The sequence below is a fragment of the Coenobita brevimanus genome, chromosome 108 (assembly GCF_032717465.1).
Source record: "Coenobita brevimanus isolate Jiangsu-jjx chromosome 108, ASM3271746v2, whole genome shotgun sequence".
In the NCBI taxonomy this organism is placed as follows: Eukaryota; Metazoa; Arthropoda; class Malacostraca; order Decapoda; family Coenobitidae; genus Coenobita; species Coenobita brevimanus.
Genome location: NC_137061.1, coordinates 1043016 through 1064594, shown reverse-complemented (window position 1 = coordinate 1064594; position 21579 = coordinate 1043016). Strand labels below are relative to the sequence as shown.

The 21579-nt window shown below is 45.4% G+C and overlaps 1 protein-coding gene across 1 annotated transcript in view; it reads right to left on the bottom strand.

Annotated features, from left to right (window-relative positions):
• Nucleotides 1–21579, bottom strand: part of Wdr62 (WD repeat domain 62) — a 67307-nt gene that overhangs the window by 32611 nt on the left and 13117 nt on the right. Inside the window, exons 3-5 of the mRNA XM_080285778.1 lie at nucleotides 7738–7829; nucleotides 3360–3573; nucleotides 663–878 (exon numbers count right to left, since the gene is read on the bottom strand). Of these exons, the coding sequence (XP_080141904.1) occupies nucleotides 663–878; nucleotides 3360–3573; nucleotides 7738–7829 (522 nt within the window). The remainder of the gene's footprint in view (nucleotides 1–662; nucleotides 879–3359; nucleotides 3574–7737; nucleotides 7830–21579) is intronic.

Here is a 21579-nt window from a genome sequence, read left to right as displayed (position 1 = left end):
TCCAAACTGTGACTAAATTTGGTGTTCGAGCGAGTGAAGTGAGTGAGAACACCAAATTTAGTCAGCAAAGTTGAGCCTGCAAAAAATGAGAGATGACTGCAACCACAGGTGACCTCCTCTCTGATATAAGGTTTGCATACCACCATTAGTCCTCACAAGTATATGGGAAAACACTTCACTCGGGGGGTGGAAGGAGTTAATCCTGCAAACGCTCGAGGTTGCCCTGATTTCTGAGTAATTACTACTTAATATCCATGGTACAAGAATATAAAAAAAAAAACATTTTATGTGTAAGTACTTCATTATACTGTACATAAAATCTCATGTTCAGATTTGTATTCACATGAAAACTGATACTGAGTACTGATATTGTACAGTATATCAGAACAAACCAAAAATGGTTAAATCAGCTTACCTCCAAAGATTAAGGAGAATACCTACTTAATAATTTAGTACTTTTAACCATTATTATTTTGAAGGGTACCAGTACACTATCAAAAGAAACTGACCTCAAAAATTAGCTTTTGCCCTGAAAAAGATACATTTTCCACATCAGGAGGGGGTGAGGGGTGGCAAGGATGGAAGCCCTCTAGACCCCCTACGTCGTATGCCTATGTAAATCCTGAACTACAACACAAAACACGAACTCATCCTCCACTCACCTTTGATCCCCTCGCCACCTCCAAGTACCAAAACTTGACATGGCGATTCCCAACTGTGACAAAGTAGGAGCCATTCTCAGCAAAGCTTATGGCCTTCACCTTACTGGAGAACTTGTTAGAGGCGACCTTGACTCCACCCCGCCAGTCCCACACGTTGACTATCATGTCATGCTGTGACCCTACCGACACCACATATTTCTGCGCTGGGGAGAAGGCCTGCAAAGGGAAAAGAGAATTAACACTGATGCTCCTGTGACTCACTCTCAGCAGAAGAAAACTATTGTATTCAACATCTGCTGGACTAAAATACTAGAGTTATCCCAACAATGTAAAAGTGTTGTGACCCCAACAACACAACATACTTCTGTGCCGGGGAGAAGGCCTGCCATGGAAAATTTTTAATATTCCAAGCTCAAAGCCCTCCTTTTTGTCACTGTTCTCGGGAGTGTGACCCAGGGTCGTTTTCCTATACAGAAGTGACCAGGAGTTCACTTTTCTGCATGGATGGAAAAGTGACTCAGGTTGCATTTCTTACTTATGTGTCAGCAGAATTAATGGGGAGGGAAAATGAGGCACAGGTGGTTACAGCTTGCAGCCCCAGGAGAGTATATTCATTTTACTTACCTATCTGTCTGCCTTCCTATCTATCTATCTATAGCTCGGAGCCTGTATCCTGTACAGGGTGGTCAGAAACAGTAGTGATGGGGTTAATATGGAAAGGCAAAGCTGGTGACAGAATACTTAGAGGAGGTATGCAATATAAGTCATGTAAATGTCAATCATATGACAAAAAAGATGAAGGGCAAGACAAGCGAGATGGCAAAGGACAAGCCTCTGAACAACGACTGATGGATAAGAAATAAGTACAGTAATGAGTAATGATGGGTGGTAGTAGTAGTTGTAGTAGTAGTAGCAGTAGCAGTAGTAGTAATGGTAGTAGTAGCAGTGGTGGTGGTGGTGGTGGTGGTAGTAGTAAGTTGTTGTTGTTGTGGTTGTTGTTGTTGTTGTTGTTGTTGTTGTTGTTGCTGTGGTGGTGGTGGTGGTGGTTATTGTTGTTGTTGTTGTTGTTGCTGTAGCCCCAGATCCATCTGAAATGCTAACTTAGTGGACTGCAGGCTGAAGTTACCCTTCTCCTGCTGTCCAACATCCTCTTTCTGGGGCACAGGGAACTAGTTGGGAAATGTTTGTATAACATGGCAGTTGAGCCATCCAGTTAAATCAATGCCACCACATGAAGGCACCCTCTCCAGCATCATTAATATGTATTGAGTACAGTAATAAGTAATAAGAGGTAGAAGGTGATGAAGGAGTCAACATTAGTAATTCTCTGCCTATTTTACCGTAATGTATTCCTAAGAGTATTTTATTTTTGCCATTGGCAGATTATTATATTCAGTTTGGGGAAGACTTCTTGAAATAAAAGAATTTAAAATATTTCCACACCCAGCCCAGAATGATTAAGTGCTTTTTAATGCAATAGAAAATGTAGGTGAAGTATGCATTATGACAGATGCATATGACTAGTCATGTGACATATAAGATGAAGGATACAATGAGTGAAACAGTAAGCAACTGACTATGAATGAACTGATATGAAAGGGAGTAACCTGTTCAGCAAGATGGTGTTTTTCTAGCACAACAATTTTATTCTTTTTATCACTATGCAACTTCACTCAACTTACAAACACTTCTTGTAAGAAATGGGTCAGAAACAACCTCCATAAATTACTTCAGAATGATGATGTCATTTTATTAATTCAGGCTATTTATTTATAGAGACAGATTACACAGGAGAAGCATGCAATATGAGTGACATAAATGACCCATCATATGCCACTACTGATAAACAGCACAGAAAGTGAGGGGCACAGCAGAAGACAAGCTGATGAATAATAAGTAATGAGGGTGACCAATGACTGATGAGTGACCATGATGTGTGTGTAACTCTCTTTCAGTAGAATGTCATCTATTTGGCTGGATTCTACTCTTGCTGCCAACAAATTATTCTCTTATTTTTAGAACAGGCACAGGGCGTGGGGAGTGAGACAGTAGGGAAGAAGCCACCGAATAAAAAGTAGTGGGGGGTCACTGATGATGAATGAGTCACCATGACGCATGCATGATCAATAAGATTTTACTGCTTAACCCAGGTCTGTCTGACTGGGCAGACCCATTGACCACAGGTAGGCAACTACTTCTGCTGGGTCGTCCTACAAGTACAGTACAATACATAAACCGTGGAGGGATCTGGCATCCCCTTGTGGTAGACAGCATCTCATCAGAGTCAAACCAGGATCCTTCCCTTGGTGAGGTGCTGGGAAATGTAAGATTTGGCCCCTGGATAGACAGTGCAGCTGTTCCAGTCAGGGTGCACAGTGCCACCAAATGAAGGCTCCTCATCAGCACAGTAAAGTGATGGCTGATGGTGCAGTGCATTTCAGTATTAAGCAGCGTTGGGTCTGGTTAGTACTTGGATGGGTGACTGCCTGGGAACACCAGATGCAGTTGGCATCCCTACGTGTCAAGTGGGGTTGGTGGAGGATTAGTGCCCCTCCCTGTAAAACTATTAACTCTAAGCCCTTGGCCACCCCGTCTGGGATACATGGCGTCTGGCAATGGATGAATGAATGAATGTACCCATATAAAAAAATAAAAGTTGCTTATTCAGAAGACAAAACAGAATAAACCAATACTCACCACACAAGACACTCCATACTTGTGTCCCAGGAACTCAGCCACCTGTGTCTTGTCCGCCAGGTCCCACACCCTGACAGAGGGCTGGTGACCGCACTCCCCCGTTGCCAGATACCGACCACACGGTGAGAATGCCACACAGGTGATGCTTTTGCGGGACGCGTTCTGTACATGCTGCTGGCGGTTTTTGCGTGAATTTAGTAGCACAACTGTACACCTGGGGGAAAAAACAAGACTGTCAGTATTAATTAACATTTTTATGACTGGCTCAAGCACCTTTCCTTTAAACAACACTGAACCACCTTCTTTGTTTCCTCCCATTCCTCTTTCCCTTCCTCCTCCTCCTCCTCATCATCATCATCATCATCATCATCATCATCATCATCACCTCTTCCAAGAGTTTAGCAGTACAACCATTCACCTATGGATTTTTTTTTTTTTGGGTATATTTAAATATATTTATAAATGATTAAATTATGCAACTTTTCTTCAAAAAACATTCCTCCTTCTCCACTTTGTGTGTGTGTGTGTGTGTGTGTGTGTGTGTGTGTGTGTGTGTGTGTGTGTGTGTGTGTGTGTGTGTGTGTGTGTGTGTGTGTGTGTAAAAGAGATAGTGGATGCTAGGCACTCCACCTACCACACTAAATAGGATTAAAAAGAAGTTAATTACTGAGCATGACTTCACTAACTTGCTCCGCCTAAATGACAATTTTTTTCTCTACCCGTGTGAAGCCTCCCATGTTTGTCTTTTTTTTCTTTCTTTTTTTTTTTTTTCTTTTTTTTTTTTGTAATCTGCTTTAATAATGTTGCTATAATTCTAGGAGTGAGTGCTGGAATGGCCACTGTAAAAAATACTAATTCTTGTGACTGGTTGTTGTGAATCGGAAATCAGCAGCTACACCGGAGCTCTCCAACTCAAACACTCCTCACCCATATCGACTTATAATGCTTAATGTCATCAAATTATACATTGCACTAAGTCATAGGTTTAGCCAAAATCAAATAACAGCTATTATCCTTCAAAAATCTATAGCAAGTATTTACTAAAATGTATCTATTCTATCTATTTTCCAATCCATTTTTAGCCCATCATATGCGTTGGAGACTGGGGCTAGGCTGCTCAGTCACAACATTTAAGGCACGGATGACCAACCTCACTAATCCCTGGTCCTTCCCAGCTGATTGAAGAACCTTAATCCACTAAACCACCGGCATCATTTGGCTATATGGTTACCACCGAAGATAGTAAATGGTGGGTTACATGAAATCATTAGGCGTTTCAGCCAGTGTAGGATCACTTGGTTAACACTGCATCAAGTGAGTGGATAGTAGGTACTCCCAACTTCCAACAGACTACAATATAAACTAAATTACAAATGAAATCTTCCTTGGACATTAATCACCCTGAACTAATATACTGAGAGCATTAACGTGTTTGTGTGTGAGTGTGTGTAGGCGAGAGGACAGGACCCCGCCCAACACACACACACACACACACACACACACACACACACACACACACACACACACACACACACACACACAAAGCAGACTCCAGCTGAGACAATCAGAGGCAATAAAAGTTCAAAATGCCACACTGCCCTTTAATTCTATACCCCGTCACGTTATCTTTCTTCCTGCTTCCCTTGGTCTTTTTCCCTCTTGGCACTGGAGGGACACCTTCACGTGGTGGCACCGACATGAACGGCCGGTGGAGCTGCCTGGTTATACACACGTCCCTCAATCCCCTCCCTAGCCATCCCTAAAGGTGGATGACGGACTGCACGAAAATTAACTTCAGTCTGCAGTCCACTGAGTACAGGACGAGATGTGATCAATTTTGCCCATATATCAGCCTAAAAATATTATCACGAAAAGTGGATTGAAATGTTGAAAAGTTGTCTGTTCTTTGTTATTTAGCAGAGTAAAATCAACGAGGCGGAGAGAGAGAGAGAGAGAGAGAGAGAGAGAGAGAGAGAGAAATGGGAAACTCCTTGTATGTAGTGGTGATAAGTGGGCATCCCTCAAACATGGCGACCTGTTGACATTCTCTCTCTCTCTCTCTCTCTCTCTCTCTCTCTCTCTCTCTCTCTCTCTCTCTCTCTCTCTCTCTCCTTTAGAAGCTTCTCTCATGTAGCTGACCGATAAAGACAATCCCGTGGTTCTCCCTCTTACCACAGCACTTCTTCGTGACCAGCATCATATTCCACTGTTGCTCTATCGCTACAACTCCGCACTAAAGATGAAGAAAAGGCAAATTTGGGTCGAGAGAGAGAGAGAGAGAGAGAGAGAGAGAGAGAGAGAGAGAATCACCACCATCACTACAATGCACTTGCTCTAGCCTGACAAAGATCCCTAACCTCTTTCAGCTCATGTTGATTTGACTAGTAACCAAGGAGACTCATTCCTACCTCATGCCAATCACGAAAAATTCAGAATGTGAGATTTGCCCTGTTCTGTCCAGTGAAAATATATAAACTCAACGATTGCTACCATCACTACCACCATCAATGCCACCACTACCACCACGACAACCAAAACAACGTCACTACCACCGTCATTACCACCACTATCGCCACTACTACGACCATCACTACCACCACAACCAAAATAACGTCACTACCACCATCATTACCACCAAAACCACCACCAACATCACTCCACTACCACCACTACCAACATTTCCAACATCACAACACCTGTCAGAGATGATGAAACCCGGACCTTACTCCATACCCACTGCATACCACACACACACACACACACACACACACACACACACACACACACACACACAATCATCGAAGCATAATGCAAGACGTAAAGTGAGGGTGGAAGTGAGAGGGAAGTGAGAGAAAGACACGTCTCTCTCTCTCTCTCTCTCTCTCTCTCTCTCACTTTTTATTTTACTTGCGGCAGTTTCACGCACGCAGTATCCCCTCAAGGTCAAGCCAGCAAAGAAAACGGGGGCGGGTGGCTACTGGAGAGAGAGAGAGAGAGAGAGAGAGAGAGAGAGTACCCAGGAAGTGACACAGGAGCACACACACACACACACACACACACACACACACACACACACACACACACACACACACACACACACACACACACACAGTAGTGATGGGAATGAGGTAAGTAGGTGTGGTGGTGATGGTGATGTGGTAGTAACAATGGTGGTGGTGGTGGTGGTGGTGATGAGAAAGGTAGTGGTGATGGTGAAGGAAACAGAAGTAGTGGCAGAGATGGTAGTGGTGGTGTGAGAGAGGTATTGGTAATGATGGTAGGGATGGGGGTGGTAGTGGTGATGGCGGCAGTAATAGTGATGGTCGTGATGATGAAAGTAGTAATGATGTTATGGAAGTGAAGGACGGGGTGGTAGTGGTGAGGGTAGTGATGAAAGGGTAGTGGTGGTGGTGGTGGTGGTGGCAGTGTGGTAATAACGGTGGTGGTGGTGGGGGCAGTGGTAGTGGCGCCTGTGACTCACTACCCCTCTGGCATAACATAAGGTAGGGGGTTTGGAGAGGGGGAGGGAGGGGGATGGGAAGAGTGATGAAGGGAGGGGGGAAGAGGGAGAGGGGGTGGAAGATGAGGGGGCGAAGGAAAGAAGGCGGTAGGAGAGGAAGGAGGGAGAAATTGGGGAAGAGAGGGGAGATGAAAAATGATAAGGAAAGTAAGGGAGGTAGGGGAGGAACAGGGGTGAGGGAAAGGGTTGAAGAGGAGGAGGGGAAGAGGGAGATAAGAGGGTTAAGGAAATGTGGCAGGGGAGAGAGGAACAGGGATATAGGGAGGGTGACGGGGGGAGTATCAGAGAGAGAGAATGAAAGAAAAAAAATAAATCCACTAGGTAAGACGATACAAGAAGGAAGGAAGGAAGCCACAGGAAGGAGGGAAGAGGAGGGTCTTGGAGGGAAGTAACAGGTGGGACTGGAAACAAGATCAGTATCCTTGGTTTGTTTTCAACTGACGGAACTGGGCCACTGCCTTCACCTGAATACTAGGGATGGTCTCGTACTGAAGCAACAGGTAGATGTGGACAAAAGATGTTTCCTCGTGGACTAGGACGCTCACTCCTCTCTTTTCACTTTAACTTGGCCAAGAGTGAGAGTGCAGGGTGGACCATGTGTATTTAGGGTGATGGTGCTGGGGTGTAGTATGAAGATACAACTCTAAAAGGATGACTAAAAATAAAGAATGGTCTGTTACTCACCCTGCAGGATAGGCTACGTTCCCAGTGTGACGAGTAAGAATGTGTAACGATGTACTGTGATAATGCATGAAAATTAAGGGTGTAGGGTGTAGTGTGACGATCCCCGGGTGTGTAATTTACGTAAAAAGTACTAAGACAGGCAAGTATGAAACAAGTAAGGTCTCAGTTACTCACCCTGCAGGATAGGCTACGTTCCCAGTGTGGGGGTCACAGTCCAGGGCGGCGTTACTTGGCACGGTCAGACCCAACACTCGTTCTAGTTTGACCTGCAAGAAAAAATAATATATTACATACAGTACTAAGACAATACTGTACATCAACATCATCATCATCATCATCATCATCATCAAGCACTGAACAAATCCTCAATATCTGTCTGTCTGTCTATCTATCTATTTACCTGCGTTACCTGACACAGGAATACAGGAATCATTAAATAAAATTCTCTCTCTCTCTCTCTCTCTCACCGCACCCCTTACCCCCATTATCTAATCAGCTTTCCACTTATAACGGCTCAACGTTTATCAAAAACTGGATGATCTGACACGCGCCGGTAAGGATGCACACACGCACACACACACACACACACACACACACACACACACACACACACACACACACACACACACACACACACACACACACAATATATATAGTTAGGAAAGTCAAAAGCACACACGAATATTTAAACCAAACACCTTTACACCTTCCCAACTCTTACTTGCTATTTCCTGACGATTTTATTCATACTGTGAGAGATTTTTGAGCAGGAGGGGTTAGATACGGCCTTCATTAACCCCTCCACTCCAAGACGTCTCCCCTCAGATCAGTAAAATCGTCTGAGGGAAGCCAGAATAAGAATGACGCCATAGTTTTAAAAGACTAAATAATTATCAGCGAAAATAAACACGTACCATATCATTCTCTCTCTCTCTCTCTCTCTCTCTCTCTCTCTCTCTCTCCAACCAAACAGATGGGAGAGAGGGAAATGGCCTAATTCGGAAGCGGGAAGTTAAGGAAGGAATATCTGAGGAGGAGGCAAGGTAGAGAGAGAGAGAGAGAGAGAGAGAGAGAGAGAGAGAGAGAGAGAGAGAGAGAGAGAGAGAGAAATATGTGGGTGCTAAAGGAGGAGGAAGTTATAGAAACATAGAGAAGAAAATGGAGGAAAAACCTTGGTGAAAGAACAGGTGGCAGGGAGAGAAGGGATGAGAGGATGGGAGGAGGAGAGGAAGAAGAATTTAGATGGTTAGAGGTGGAGAGGATGGGAGGAGAGGAAGGATGGGGCATACAGGAAAGGAAAGGAAAGGAATGAAAAAATAATCTTGGTGCGCCTTCTCATCCCAGTGCCTTCAGGTTCATTGTAATTTCAAGAGGCATTTGTCATGAGAAATGTCCCTTACCCCTTCTCTGCCTCTCCTCTTCCCCGTCTTTCTCTCCTTCCTGCTCTTCTTTTCTCTCCCACTTCCTGCTCTTCACTCTCTTCCTCCTTTCCTCTCCTTTCCCCTCCAAACTGCTGGCCAAGTGTAGTCAGATTAGAGGGCTGATTTGACTAGTAACCAGGGAGACTCACTCCTACCTCACTACTAAGGCCCATCAAATTTCATGCATATCACGACTTAGTACTCAAGCTGTAGGAGTGGCCCAGTTCCCTCAGGTATAAAAAAAATAAAAAAATAAAAACAAAGACTACAGATGTCCTCCACCCACTAGGACATGATACCGAAATCCTCCTTCCTGGTACACCTACACCGAGAATGTGTAGTGTAAGTACCGGTACCGCCCCAGCACGCACACACACACACACACACACACACACACACACACACACACACACACACACACACACACACACACACACACACACACCTTGCTTCTGATCCACGGGGTAGGGTTACATGCCCCCCTTCCCCTCCCCAGGAAATCCTTATTTGGTCCTAAGGCTGCAGTACCTGAGTCTCTTCGTGTACTCGGTGGACTGCAGGCTGGACTCAAGTGACTGTGAACCCGGTGGACTACTGGCTGACGCTGTCCCCCCTTCCTGCAGTCCAACACCCTCTCCAGCAGTCCACCACCGTCTTCCCGGGGGATAACGAGGTAACTAAGGGGAGTTTGTATAACCAGGCAGAGGAACCGGCTGCTTATAACGGTGCCACCAAGAGAAGGCGTCCCTCTCCAGCTTAACTGACATTGGCGTCTTGGCACAGGTGGGAATGGTCAAAAAATTGTCTTCCCAAGCACACCAGTTGACATTGCTAAGTCCTACGCCTTATTTAGCGGTGTAGCAGTGACTCTCTCTCTCTCTCTCTCTCTCTCTCTCTCTCTCTCTCTCACACCTGGGGGTCGCTTAGTGGAGGTCGTAGGTGAGATAACAAGCACTACACTAATAGAGGTGACCCTACATGGCCCTCCTTCCTACTTTCCCTCTCCACCCTCCTCTTCTCTCTCCTTTCTTCCTCTCCTCCATCTCCTCTTCTCTCCACATCACCTCCCTCACATTTCTCCTTCTCTTCCCCCTCTCCTCTCCCTTCCACATCTCCACCTTCCTCTTCTCTCCAGTCCTATCAGTGTTCTTTCTTCTCATCCTCTTCTATTCTCCTCTCTCCTACAGCCGTTTGGTTTTCATCTGATGGAACTGGGCCACTCTCGCAACTTAATACCAAGTCGCGGTTGCAAACAAAACGATCAGTCTTAGTTACCAAGTCGGAATGATTCTCCTTGGTTACTAGTCAAACCAACCCTCCAATCTTAGTCTCCCTGGTTACTAGTCAAATTAAATATTCTTATTCTCTTTATCTTCCCCTCCTGTCTTCCCTCCCTCCTCTCCCCTTTCCAACCTTCTCCACTTTCCTCCCAACTTTTCTCCTCCCTCCCACACTTTCCTCATTGCCTACCACCTTCTTCCTCCAACTTCCCTCTCTATTTCCCTCCCATTATCGTTTCAGTGATTCATATTTAATCATTTTTCTTTTCCACTTTTACTTCTCCCATTATCCTCCATCCCACTTCTCTCACCCTTATCCTCTTCCTTCTCTTCCTCGTGTTCTTCTCCTTCTCCTCCTCCTCCTCCTCCTCCTCCTCCAATATACATTCTTCTCTTTCTCCTTCTCCTCCTGTGTTTCCTCCTCTACTCTTGCTCTTTCTCCTTCTCCTCCTGTGTTTCCTCCTCTACTCTTGCTCTTTCTCCTCCTCACTTTTCCTTCATTTTCTCCACTTCCTCTTCCGCTCTACCTTCATATTTTTCCTCTACTGGACGTGCCTGGGGTCAAAACAGCATCATCATCATTTTATTCTCTCTCTCTCTCTCTCTCTCTCTCTCTCTCTCTCTCTCTCTCTCTCTCTCTCTCTCTTAATCGCTTATTCATTAGACCTCCCTTGATACTATAAAAAGAGCATCTTGATTCTGCTCTCTATATGGTTCAGGCAACCTTGAATCCTTCCCCTATTTATCCCTTCTTCTTTCCTCCTCCCCTCCTTCCTTCACCTCCTTCCTCTCTCACCTCTCCTTCCCCTCCTCATGATACTCTCCTTTCTTCCCCTCTCCCTACTCCCTTTACTTTCCCATTTCTCTCCGTTGCCTTACCTTGATTCTTCTTTACCATCTGTACTCTCTCTCTCTCTCTCTCTCTCTCTATTATGTAAACACTAAGCAGGTTCCAAAAGCACTTAGCGTCTATTCCTCGCCTGTTTCTGTTTCATCATCACCACCTTTTGATACAACTTTCACTACAGACAGACAGACAGATAGACAGACAGATAGACAGACAGACAGATAGACAGACAGACAGATAGACGGACAGACAGATAAAACCAGACGCCTGTATCTCGCCAAACAAATCGACCCTCCTAATGATGGTGTTACTATGCAAATCTCGTCTTCAGTGTAATAAGCAGTTTCTCTTATTAGTCCTGAATTATTGAAGTTTTGATGAGGTGTAGGGACTCTCTCTCTCTCTCTCTCTCACACACACACACACACACACACACAAAGCGACCAGACCACAAGTGTTCGTTTATTGATTTACTGATGAGGCGGCTGTCCTGTCTGCCTCACAACACACACACACACACACACACACACACACACACACACACACACACACACACACACACACACACACACACACACACACGCACGCACACACACTTCCTTCCATCACCGTCATGTTGTAGTGAAAGTCTGCGGCTCTTCACAAAAACCAGACGACATGCGGCAAAATGGTGGCTTCATTTTGCCTGTCAAGAGCGAGACTAATGGTTTACAACACACCACTTGGCTTGTCACTCACTGTAGAGTCACCTGAAGGCTGTACTACGTCGAGTGAGTGGATGGTGATAGGGAAAAGGTGCAAAGGTGATTTACCGTCCAGAACAAGGGAGCAAAACTTGCTGGTGCGCTGGCTGCATTTTGGCTGACCAGCTGTGTGTGTGTGTGTGTGTGTGTGTGTGTGTGTGTGTGTGTGTGTGTGTGTGTGTGTGTGTGTGTGTGTGTGTGTGTGTGTGTGTGTGTGTGTGTGTGTGTGTGTGTGTGTGTGTGTTTAAACAGCCCAAACAGAAGGCACGGTAGCAAAAAGATGGCAGTACGAGAGGCAACAAGAAATAGCGACGATATGCCACAAGGGACTATGTAACTAGGAACGAAACTCAAATTGGAAACTACAAAAGGAAACTACAGAGGGCAAAAAGGCAGGGAAACTATATGTGGAAACCAGAAAAGGGTCAAGCTGAGGGTATGGTGAAGGGGAGGGGGGAAAAAAAAGGCAGTGAAAACGAAACGGAAAGAAAAAGGTGACATATATGGTGAGAGGTGAACAGAGGGAGAGAAAGACTGCCATTACGGTCCTGGCTCTCTATGGTTACTGTCGTGGTGTTTTAAGAGGTGATGGTAACTTGTGAAAAACGCTGTTCTGGTAAATGTACGATACGAAGAAAAAGGGGAAGAAGGGGGATGATTTGTGGTATCTTAGCCTATTTTACGGTGGCGGTGAAAGACGGGGGAAGGGAGGGACTCTGATGATGGACTACGCTGAAAGAAATTTGACAAGGAGCAGGGAGATAGGAAGGGAAGGGGACAGACATGAAAGGATTTAGCTATCTTGGACAGGACTGAGCTGGGAGGTAAAACTATTTGAAGCAGGAGTACGTACGAGGAGGAAACTTGTCAGGGAAGAGGTCAAAGTAGAAACCAAGGAGCAAGGATGTTGAAAGAGGGACTGGCAGGGAGGAAATGCGCTACCTGGGGCAGGGGCAGGCAAGGGAGAGGTACGTAGGAGAAGGAAACTTGACAGGGAGACATGCCAGAGTAGAAACCAAGAAACAGGACGGTAGAAGAGAGGCTTTGACAGGGTAGGACTAAGCTAGGTTAGGCAGGAAGGGCCTGTTAGGCAGGGGTGAGGCAGAGGAGGGGGTGAGCCTTCCTGCCTACCAAATATGGGGTGTGTGGGGCCAGCCTACCTAGCTTTGCCTGGCATAGTAATCCACCAACTCTGTCCTCACCTCATCGCCCTCCACTTCCCTACTGTCATGGCTTCTCCTGCTGGTTATACTGTGACTTCGTTGCTAGGTATATTTCTGCTAGACTTCCTGCTAGTTAAATATTACTTACAAAACTTATCCTTGCCAAATACCTCTCTACTAAATCCTTCCGTACAAGCTCTAATCATCGTGCTTGCTACTATTTCCTGCCCCATATCCTCCCATGTGTTTCAATTGGTTTGTTACTGTCTGCCTTGTATTTTTATTCCCAATTCACGTTACTCTTACCAGTTTTAATGGTGCCTCTTCTCCTTACCACTACACCAAACCTGCCCCACCGCACCTCTGCCTACTCATCCTACCTCCCACATCTGTTGCTTCTCCACCCTACCTGACACACACCTGCTGTTTCTCCACCCTACCTGACACACACCTGCTGTTTCTCCACCCTACCTGACACACACCTGCTGCTTCTCCACCCTACCTGACACACACCTGTTGCTTCTCCACCCTACCTGACACACACCTGCTGCTTCTCCACCCTATCTGACACACACCTGTTGCTTCTCCACCCTACCTGACACACACCTGTTGCTTCTCCACCCTACCTGACACACACCTGCTGTTTCCCCACCCTACCTGACACACACCTGCTGCTTCTCCACCCTACCTGACACACACCTGCTGTTTCTCCACCCTACCTGACACACACCTGCTGCTTCCCCGCTCTAAATGACACCCAAACCTGCTGCTACTACTTACCCTGCCTAAACCTAGAGTCACACTGGGCAGAGCCGAATGACAATTACATAACATTTTTCAATTTGTATTTGAAGTATGAATAAAATACACCATTATGGCAAGAGGTAAGAAATATAAAAAACGTCTCGCAAAAATGCCAACATATTATCCGTTTCTGTCAACTATGAATCCAGCTTTAAATGATTCAAAATATTTATACCATTTTCTATAAGCTAAGATGTTTTTACTCTGGGAAAGCTCCATGTTAAGTTTAAATTCTGCTTTACTCTCCTCTTTTACTGAACAATTAGAACGTCAGTGTTTGATAGCCAGGTTTGAGAGGATGGTGGAAATTAGTGTGTGTTTGGATACACACATACTCTGTTCACTGTCCTAACACACACACACACACACACACACACACACACACACACACACACACACACACACACACACAACCCTGCAAAATACACACAAATCAAATGTCCACCCCCCCTCTCTCTCTCTCTCTCTCTCTACCTACTTACCTACCTAACATTCTTCTTCTGACTTATCACATCCGCTCCTTGTCAAGTATATACAGAAACCCCTCAAGCGACAATTCCCCCAGGCTCTCTCTCTCTCTCTCTCTCCCTCTCCCTCTCTCTCTCTCATAAACCTATCAGACCACGCCCATCAGAATGTCACCTCCCTCCCAAAAGGACTGAATGGCAAGCTAAAAATTCCTTCACTAAATGCTACAATAATCAGGGACACACTTCAAGGTCAGGTTTTTCTCCAAGAATAAGGTAATATAATTTTTACGACTGTGGAGGCGGTGGTCAATGAATACACGTAAATAGTAATTGATGTATGTGGGATCTGTGTAACTATTTCTCTCTCTCTCTCTCTCTCTCTCTCTCTCTCTCTCTCTCTCTCTCAAGAACCTGCTAGTCACTCCTTCCCTGCTACCATCTGCTTATGAATGCATCTACCCACCCCCCCCTCACCCACCCCACCTCCCTCACCTCCCGTCACCCCTCCCCCTCCCCCCCATCGCCATATTCAGGCAGCCCGGTTATTCTTCTTCTTTCTTCTTCCTCTCCTCTTCTCCCCTCTCCTCTCCTCCTCCTCCTCCTCCTTTCTCCTACCCCCTCTTCCTCCCCTATCTGCCTCTCCCCTTCCTCCCATTACTAAACTTTGAGCGACCCCCTCCCTCTTCTCTCTCACTCCTCTTCTCTTTTTAAATCCTCCTCCTCTCTTCTCCCTCATCCTCACTTGCTTCCCCCACCCCCCTTCCCCACCCCCATCACCAAATATAGGCAGCCCCCAGACCGTCCCTCCCTCTTCTTCCTCTTCCTCCCTCCTCCTCCTCTTCTCTTCTTCCTCTTCCCTCCTTCCCTCTCGTCTGTGTACACCTAAACTTGACTCCTCCTCCTCCTCCTCCTCCTCCTCCTCCTTTTTTTCTCTCTCATCTTTCCAGTTAACCTATTCTTTTTCAGCCTTGCTTTTCATAACTCCTCCCCTCCCCACTCTCTCTCTCTCTCTTTCTCTCTCTCTCTCATTCACCTGCTGGCCATCCCGTCTATCCACTTAATATTCCATTGATATCCATTTTATGAGACGGGAATAAATCGACAGAAGCTTATAAAATGTGTTTGTTAGTTTCAATCCTGCGTGCCTAGATGAATGGACTCTCTCTCTCTCTCTCTCTCTCTCTCTCTCTCTCTCTCTCTCTCTCTCCACCATCTTCTTTTCTGACGTCACCCTCCTCACTGACCACCAAGCAAGCATTTCCATACATGATGAACTGGCTTAATAGATCAACCTGTCCACACACACACACACACACACACACACACACACACACACACACACACACACAGGTCGGTACAGATATGGCGTGTGTGTGTGTGTGTGTGTGTGTGTGTGTGTGTGTGTGTGTGTGTGTGTGTGTGTGTCCGGTACATAATAATATATAATGCACATGTGACCTTTGATCCCCAGTATGTGTGTGGTTGTGTGGTGGTTTGTGGCAGGATGTGAACCCAACCACTACCCCCACTCATACTACCATCACAACCACTACTACTACCACCATCAAAGCTACCACCACTAATATACCATCAATACTACCACGACCACCGTTACTACCACCATCACTACTACCATCATCACCTCACTACTTTACGCTCTCCGCAGCTACCATCATCATCATCACTACTACCATCAATATATACTAAGTATTATTCTAAAGGTCCACTGGCTGGATTGATTATGTAGTTTCTGACACAACAAGAAACAGAATATTTCAAAATTCTTCGTCTGCTGTTTTGAAAGTTAGTACAAGGACTGAACGGTACTTATTCAAAATTACAAAGATACAAATTCATATCACCTTGGAGGAAAATACATCACTGTAGTCCATCTATTTTGTAACCGTGTACTTACAACTTCTGTAGTATGACGGGAGAATACAACATACCTGCAACAAGAAAAGTATTAATCAGCAAGAGAGTTATTTTTCGCAAACGGACAAAAAGTGAGAGAAATGGGAAGGAAAGAAAGAACGACTACCACTCACCCTCACTCAACCCCACATCTACCACACCAACCTAGAAATGTACGTGTGCTTGTGCGTGTCCGTGTGTACGTGCCCTCAAAGCACTAGCAGCTCCAGGTACAAGGTGGGGTGAGGGGGTGACCTGGGTGTGGTGGGGGTGAGGGTGAGTGTGGGTGACCGTGGTGTGGTGCGGTGTGGTACAGTTGGATATGAAAGTTCGTCTATGTTTCACCTCCTCTACTTGTCATTTTCATCTACTGGCTAATATTCCTGTGCTGTGAGAGGCTTGATATGTCTCTCTGCCTATATTTCACCTCTCCAGTTTCGCACTTCCCTTTACTAGCTAATATTCCTAGGCTGAAAGAGGCTTGGTATGTTTTTCTGCCTAATATTTCACCTCTTCTACTTCTCACTTTCCTCTACTAGCTAATACTCCTAAGTTGTGTGAGGCTTGGTATGTTTGTCTGTCTAATACATCGCCTCATATACTTGTCACTTTCCTCTACTGGCTAATATTCCAAAGCTGAGAGAGGCTTGATATGTTCTCTGCCTAATACTTCACCACTTCTACCTCTCACTTTCCTCTGCTGGCTAATATTAAGCTGAGAGAGGCTTGGTATGTTTCTCTGGCCACAGATGATTCTCTTTGATATGATGTGTCGGGGAGGAAAGTGGCGGACCTGCCCTAAGTGTGAGGCAGACGCAATGGAATAGTAGGCTAACTTTTACCCAAGACTGTAGACAAACTCTTGTTCCTACCTGTACCTGGCGTGGGTGTACTGTAAGTGTAAATTAAGTGTACCCACAAGGCCGACACAGGCGCACCGCGGGGTACCTTATTAAGTTACACCTCTCCCATGGTACAGAACACTCATCATCGTTATCATCTTCATTATCACCACCACCACCACCACCACCACCATCATCATCATCATCATCTTTTCCAGCCTAATATAGCTCCAATTTTTAATCTCTCTCTCTCTCTCTCTCTCTCTCTCTCTCTCTCTCTCTCTCTCTCTCTCTGACACAGATTCAAGGCAGTGTAAGGGGACTTTAGACCATAACTGGACATTAGTGAATCTTGGTTGCGTCAATTGTGGGTTCGTGGTGGCTCCCTTCTCTTCCTGGGGCCGGCGGTCGAGTGATGAGGAAATGGATGGATGGATGGATGGATGGATGGGTGGATAGGTGGGCAGACGGACAGATAGACGGACAGGTGGATAGATAAACAGATGGCTGGAAACAGATGCTAAAATAAATGACTGGATGGATGGAAAGAGAGCGACAGATGTAAATAAAATTGATATTGACACACAAGGATGGATCGATGGGTGAGAGAGAGAGAGAGAGAGAGAGAGAGAGAGAGAGAGAGAGAGAGAGAGAGAGAGAGAGAGAGCATCCTCGTAGTGAAAGGGTTATGGTAGTGTAGGAGTGGGCAAGAGTTGTATGGGTGGAGTGGACAAGGTGTGCAAATAGATACATAAGGACTCAGGTAGATATATGAGGATCCAGGTAGCTATATATGGACTGGGTAGATAGGTGAGTGAGTTGTTGTTGTAGGCCAAGGCTTATTTGAAACGTGAACCCAGTGGACTGCAGGCTGAAGTCGTGCCTCTCCTGCACCCAAACATCCTGCTCATCTCCACCTCTCTCTCTCTCTCTCTCTCACACACAAACACACACACACCCCTACTTCTAGCTTATCTATACACATCCTTGGGCACACCTACACCCATACACTCTCCCCTACCCTCATACAAGCCTATCTTTACGCATATAAACCACATCAAACCCACGCGCGGTGCGGGAGATGGACGCCTTCATGTGGTTGCAATGATGTAAACAGGCGGTGTGTCTACCCGGTTCTGCAAACGTCCCTCAACTACTTCCCTATCCTTCGACATAAGAATGGAGGCCTACAGAAGGGTAACATTAGCCTGTAGTCCACCGAGTTCACGTTTCAGATGAGCATGGGATCACATTATCATCAAATCTGCACATAAATAAATAACACACACACACACACACACACACACACACACACACACACACACACACACACACACACACATTTTTACAATATTTCTCCATCAAATACCAGGCGCCTTAATTCCGGAAGGGGTGACCACAAAAGAATCGTCTCCATGTTACCCTGTCCTCTCTCCAACCCACACCTCCCTCATTCACATACCCCTCCACCCCAGCCTTCCATCTCATCCCCCGTACCTTATTCATTCTTCCATCTGACGATTTAATTCAGTTTACGATAATCTGACCCCCCGTAGACTGAAGGCTGAACTTGCCCTTCTCCTGCAGTCCACCATCTTCCTTTTGAGGGACAGGGAGGGGACTGAGGGATATTTATTGAACAGGGCAATGGATCCGCGAACTAGGCAGAGATTTCCGTAGCTCAGTTGCAAAAATACGACAATACAATAACTCTTCCTTCAATAGCACTTCTTCGTGATTAGCAACGTATTCTACACAGCAAGTTACAGCAAATAATTCATGAAGAGGATAATTTTACGCCTCGTTAAATGGGCAGGAAAGACGCATATTGGTGCCACCACGTGAAGGCGTCCCAATCCACTCACTGCTTAAGGGGTAATGACAGTAAACATTGGGTAACTGAATGTCGACACCTGTAGGCTTAAGTTTGTAGGTGAGAGAGAGAGAGAGAGAGAGAGAGAGAGAGAGAGAGAGAGAGAGAGAGAGAGAGAGAGAGAGAGAGTCTAAAAAATTATCACTTTCTCCTCCTTCTAGGCATACTACACACACACACACACACACACACACACACACACACCTTGACCCACGCCTACAGTCCTACCTAGCCACCTGTCTGTCTGTCTGTCTGTCTGTCTACCTACCAACATTTCCATCGACCCAGCAGCCAACTGTCTATCTATCTATCTATCTATTTATCCATCTATCTATCAGGCTCTCTCTCGATCATTTACCTACCTACCTACCCACCTTTCCATCTACCTACCCAACTACCTAACCTACTTACCTACCTACCTATTAGCCCCAAGACCTACCTACACTACACTTGCCGCGCAAAAAATATTACCTTCACTTTCACTACTCAATCTATCAACGTTATTCTATCTATCGGCTATTCTCTACTTCCCTTCACCCCGCATCATTTTTCTCTCTCTCTCTCTCTCTCTCTCTCTCTCTCTCTCTCTCTCTCTCTCTGACCATCCTGTTTTTTCATCTTATCTCCAAACTTTTTTTTTTTAGAGAGAGAGAGAGACAGAATTTCTAACTAAAAAAAAGAATTGTCTGGCTACATTCACTGCTACAGGTGTCTATCCACCTCATCTTCCTGTTATAAAATGCATCTACGTTTTTATCTATTAATCTGCATGCTCTTCTGTCTACCTACCTGCCTATCTATCAACCTGGTTACCCCCAAATCTACCTACGTGTCAATCAAGCTACTTACCTACCACTCTGCCTACCTACTCTCCTACGTATCTACCTCCCTCCATCCCTTCCTACTTACCTGCCTGCCTGCCTATCTACCTACCTACCTACCTACCTATCTACCTACGTACTCAACTGTTTACCTGTCCAATTACGCATCTTGTATACACAGCAATGACTTGGCGTATCGCGTAATGTAAAAAAAAGAAGAGACGAAGAATAAATGAAGAAGAGAGTGAGATAATGATAAAGAGCAGGTGTGGAAAGGAAAACATAAACAGGTGGCGAAAAAAGGGAAAATTAATGATGAAATAAATAAAAGGAAGGAAGGAAGGAAGAATGAACCATGCCTGAGGGACAATGAATGAATGAAGAAATGATGGAAAGGAGGAAGGAAAGAAAGAAAGAAAGAAAGAAGGAAGGATGGAAGGAATGGAAGGAAGGAAGGGAGGTAGGAAGGAAGGGAGGAAGGAAGGGAGGTAGGAAGGAAGGGAGGAAGGAAGGAAGGAAGGAAGGATGGAAGGAATGGAAGGAAGGAAGGGAGGAAGGAAGGAGAAACGAGAATGAACCACGAAAGAGGTACAGAATGAATGAATGAATGGAATGAATGAATGAATCAAGAAATGAATGGATGAATGAATGCATGATCACAGACAGAGAGGGACGCTGGCAAAGAAAAAATACTAGAGAAAGACACACTAAACGGTGAAAGTGAAGAACAGTCATTCAGTCATTCAGTCAGTCAGTCAGTCAGTCAGTCGGTCAGTCAATCAGTCAAACAGTCAGTCAATCAGTGAGTGTATGAAGGGTGTGTCACTTTACGTTCTGTGTACCAAGGGAGGTGACTGTCACTTGAGTTACACACACACACACACACACACACACACACACACACACACACTTTCTACAATGAACCAAACTCCTGCACATGACTACAAACTACGTCGCTATTACTCTCTCTCTCTCAGATGCTAGTACGACAGGAAGCGAAACAAATTGAGTGTGTGTGTGTGTGTGTGTGTGTGTGTGTGTGTGTGTGTGTGTGTGTGTAACTAAACCCATATCTCACACTGCCTCTCACGCCCATATACCTGCCTACGCCCACCTACACCATCCATCTACACACACTCTTCATACACACTCGTCATTCTCACTCTAGACTCACTCTTAACACACCCTCCCACACTATCACCCTCCTACACACTTAGAACAGCACATATCCTACCTACCTACCTCCAGCATCCATACCTACCTACCTACCTACTTACCTACATACCTCCAGCATCCACATCTACCTACCTACCTACTTACCTCCAGCATTCATACCTACCTACCTACCTACTTACCTACATACCTCCAGCATCCATACCTACCTACTGTACCTACCTACTTACCTGCAGCATCCATACGTACGTACCTTCCTACCTACCTACCTACAGCATCCATCTTTGATTATACCTCTCTCTCTCTCTCTCTCTCACGTCATCTATACACGTCACTCCTCCGTCTATTCGCATCCTTCACACGCCCTCCTACGCACGAAACCTCTCTCTCTCTCTCTCTCTCTCTCTCTCTCTCACACACACACACACACACAACCATACCCTGATACACATTAGCGTGGATCATCAATATCATCATCATCATCACCATACCATAATACATTTACACTTACATGCAATGACTTACTGTGCACCAAAACATACGGCATAACATCATCATCATTATCATCATCATCACCATCACCATCACCATCATCATCATATAAATCAACCCATCCCACTACCCCTTCCACTTCACACTCCTTGTCTTAACCCCTTACAGCACAA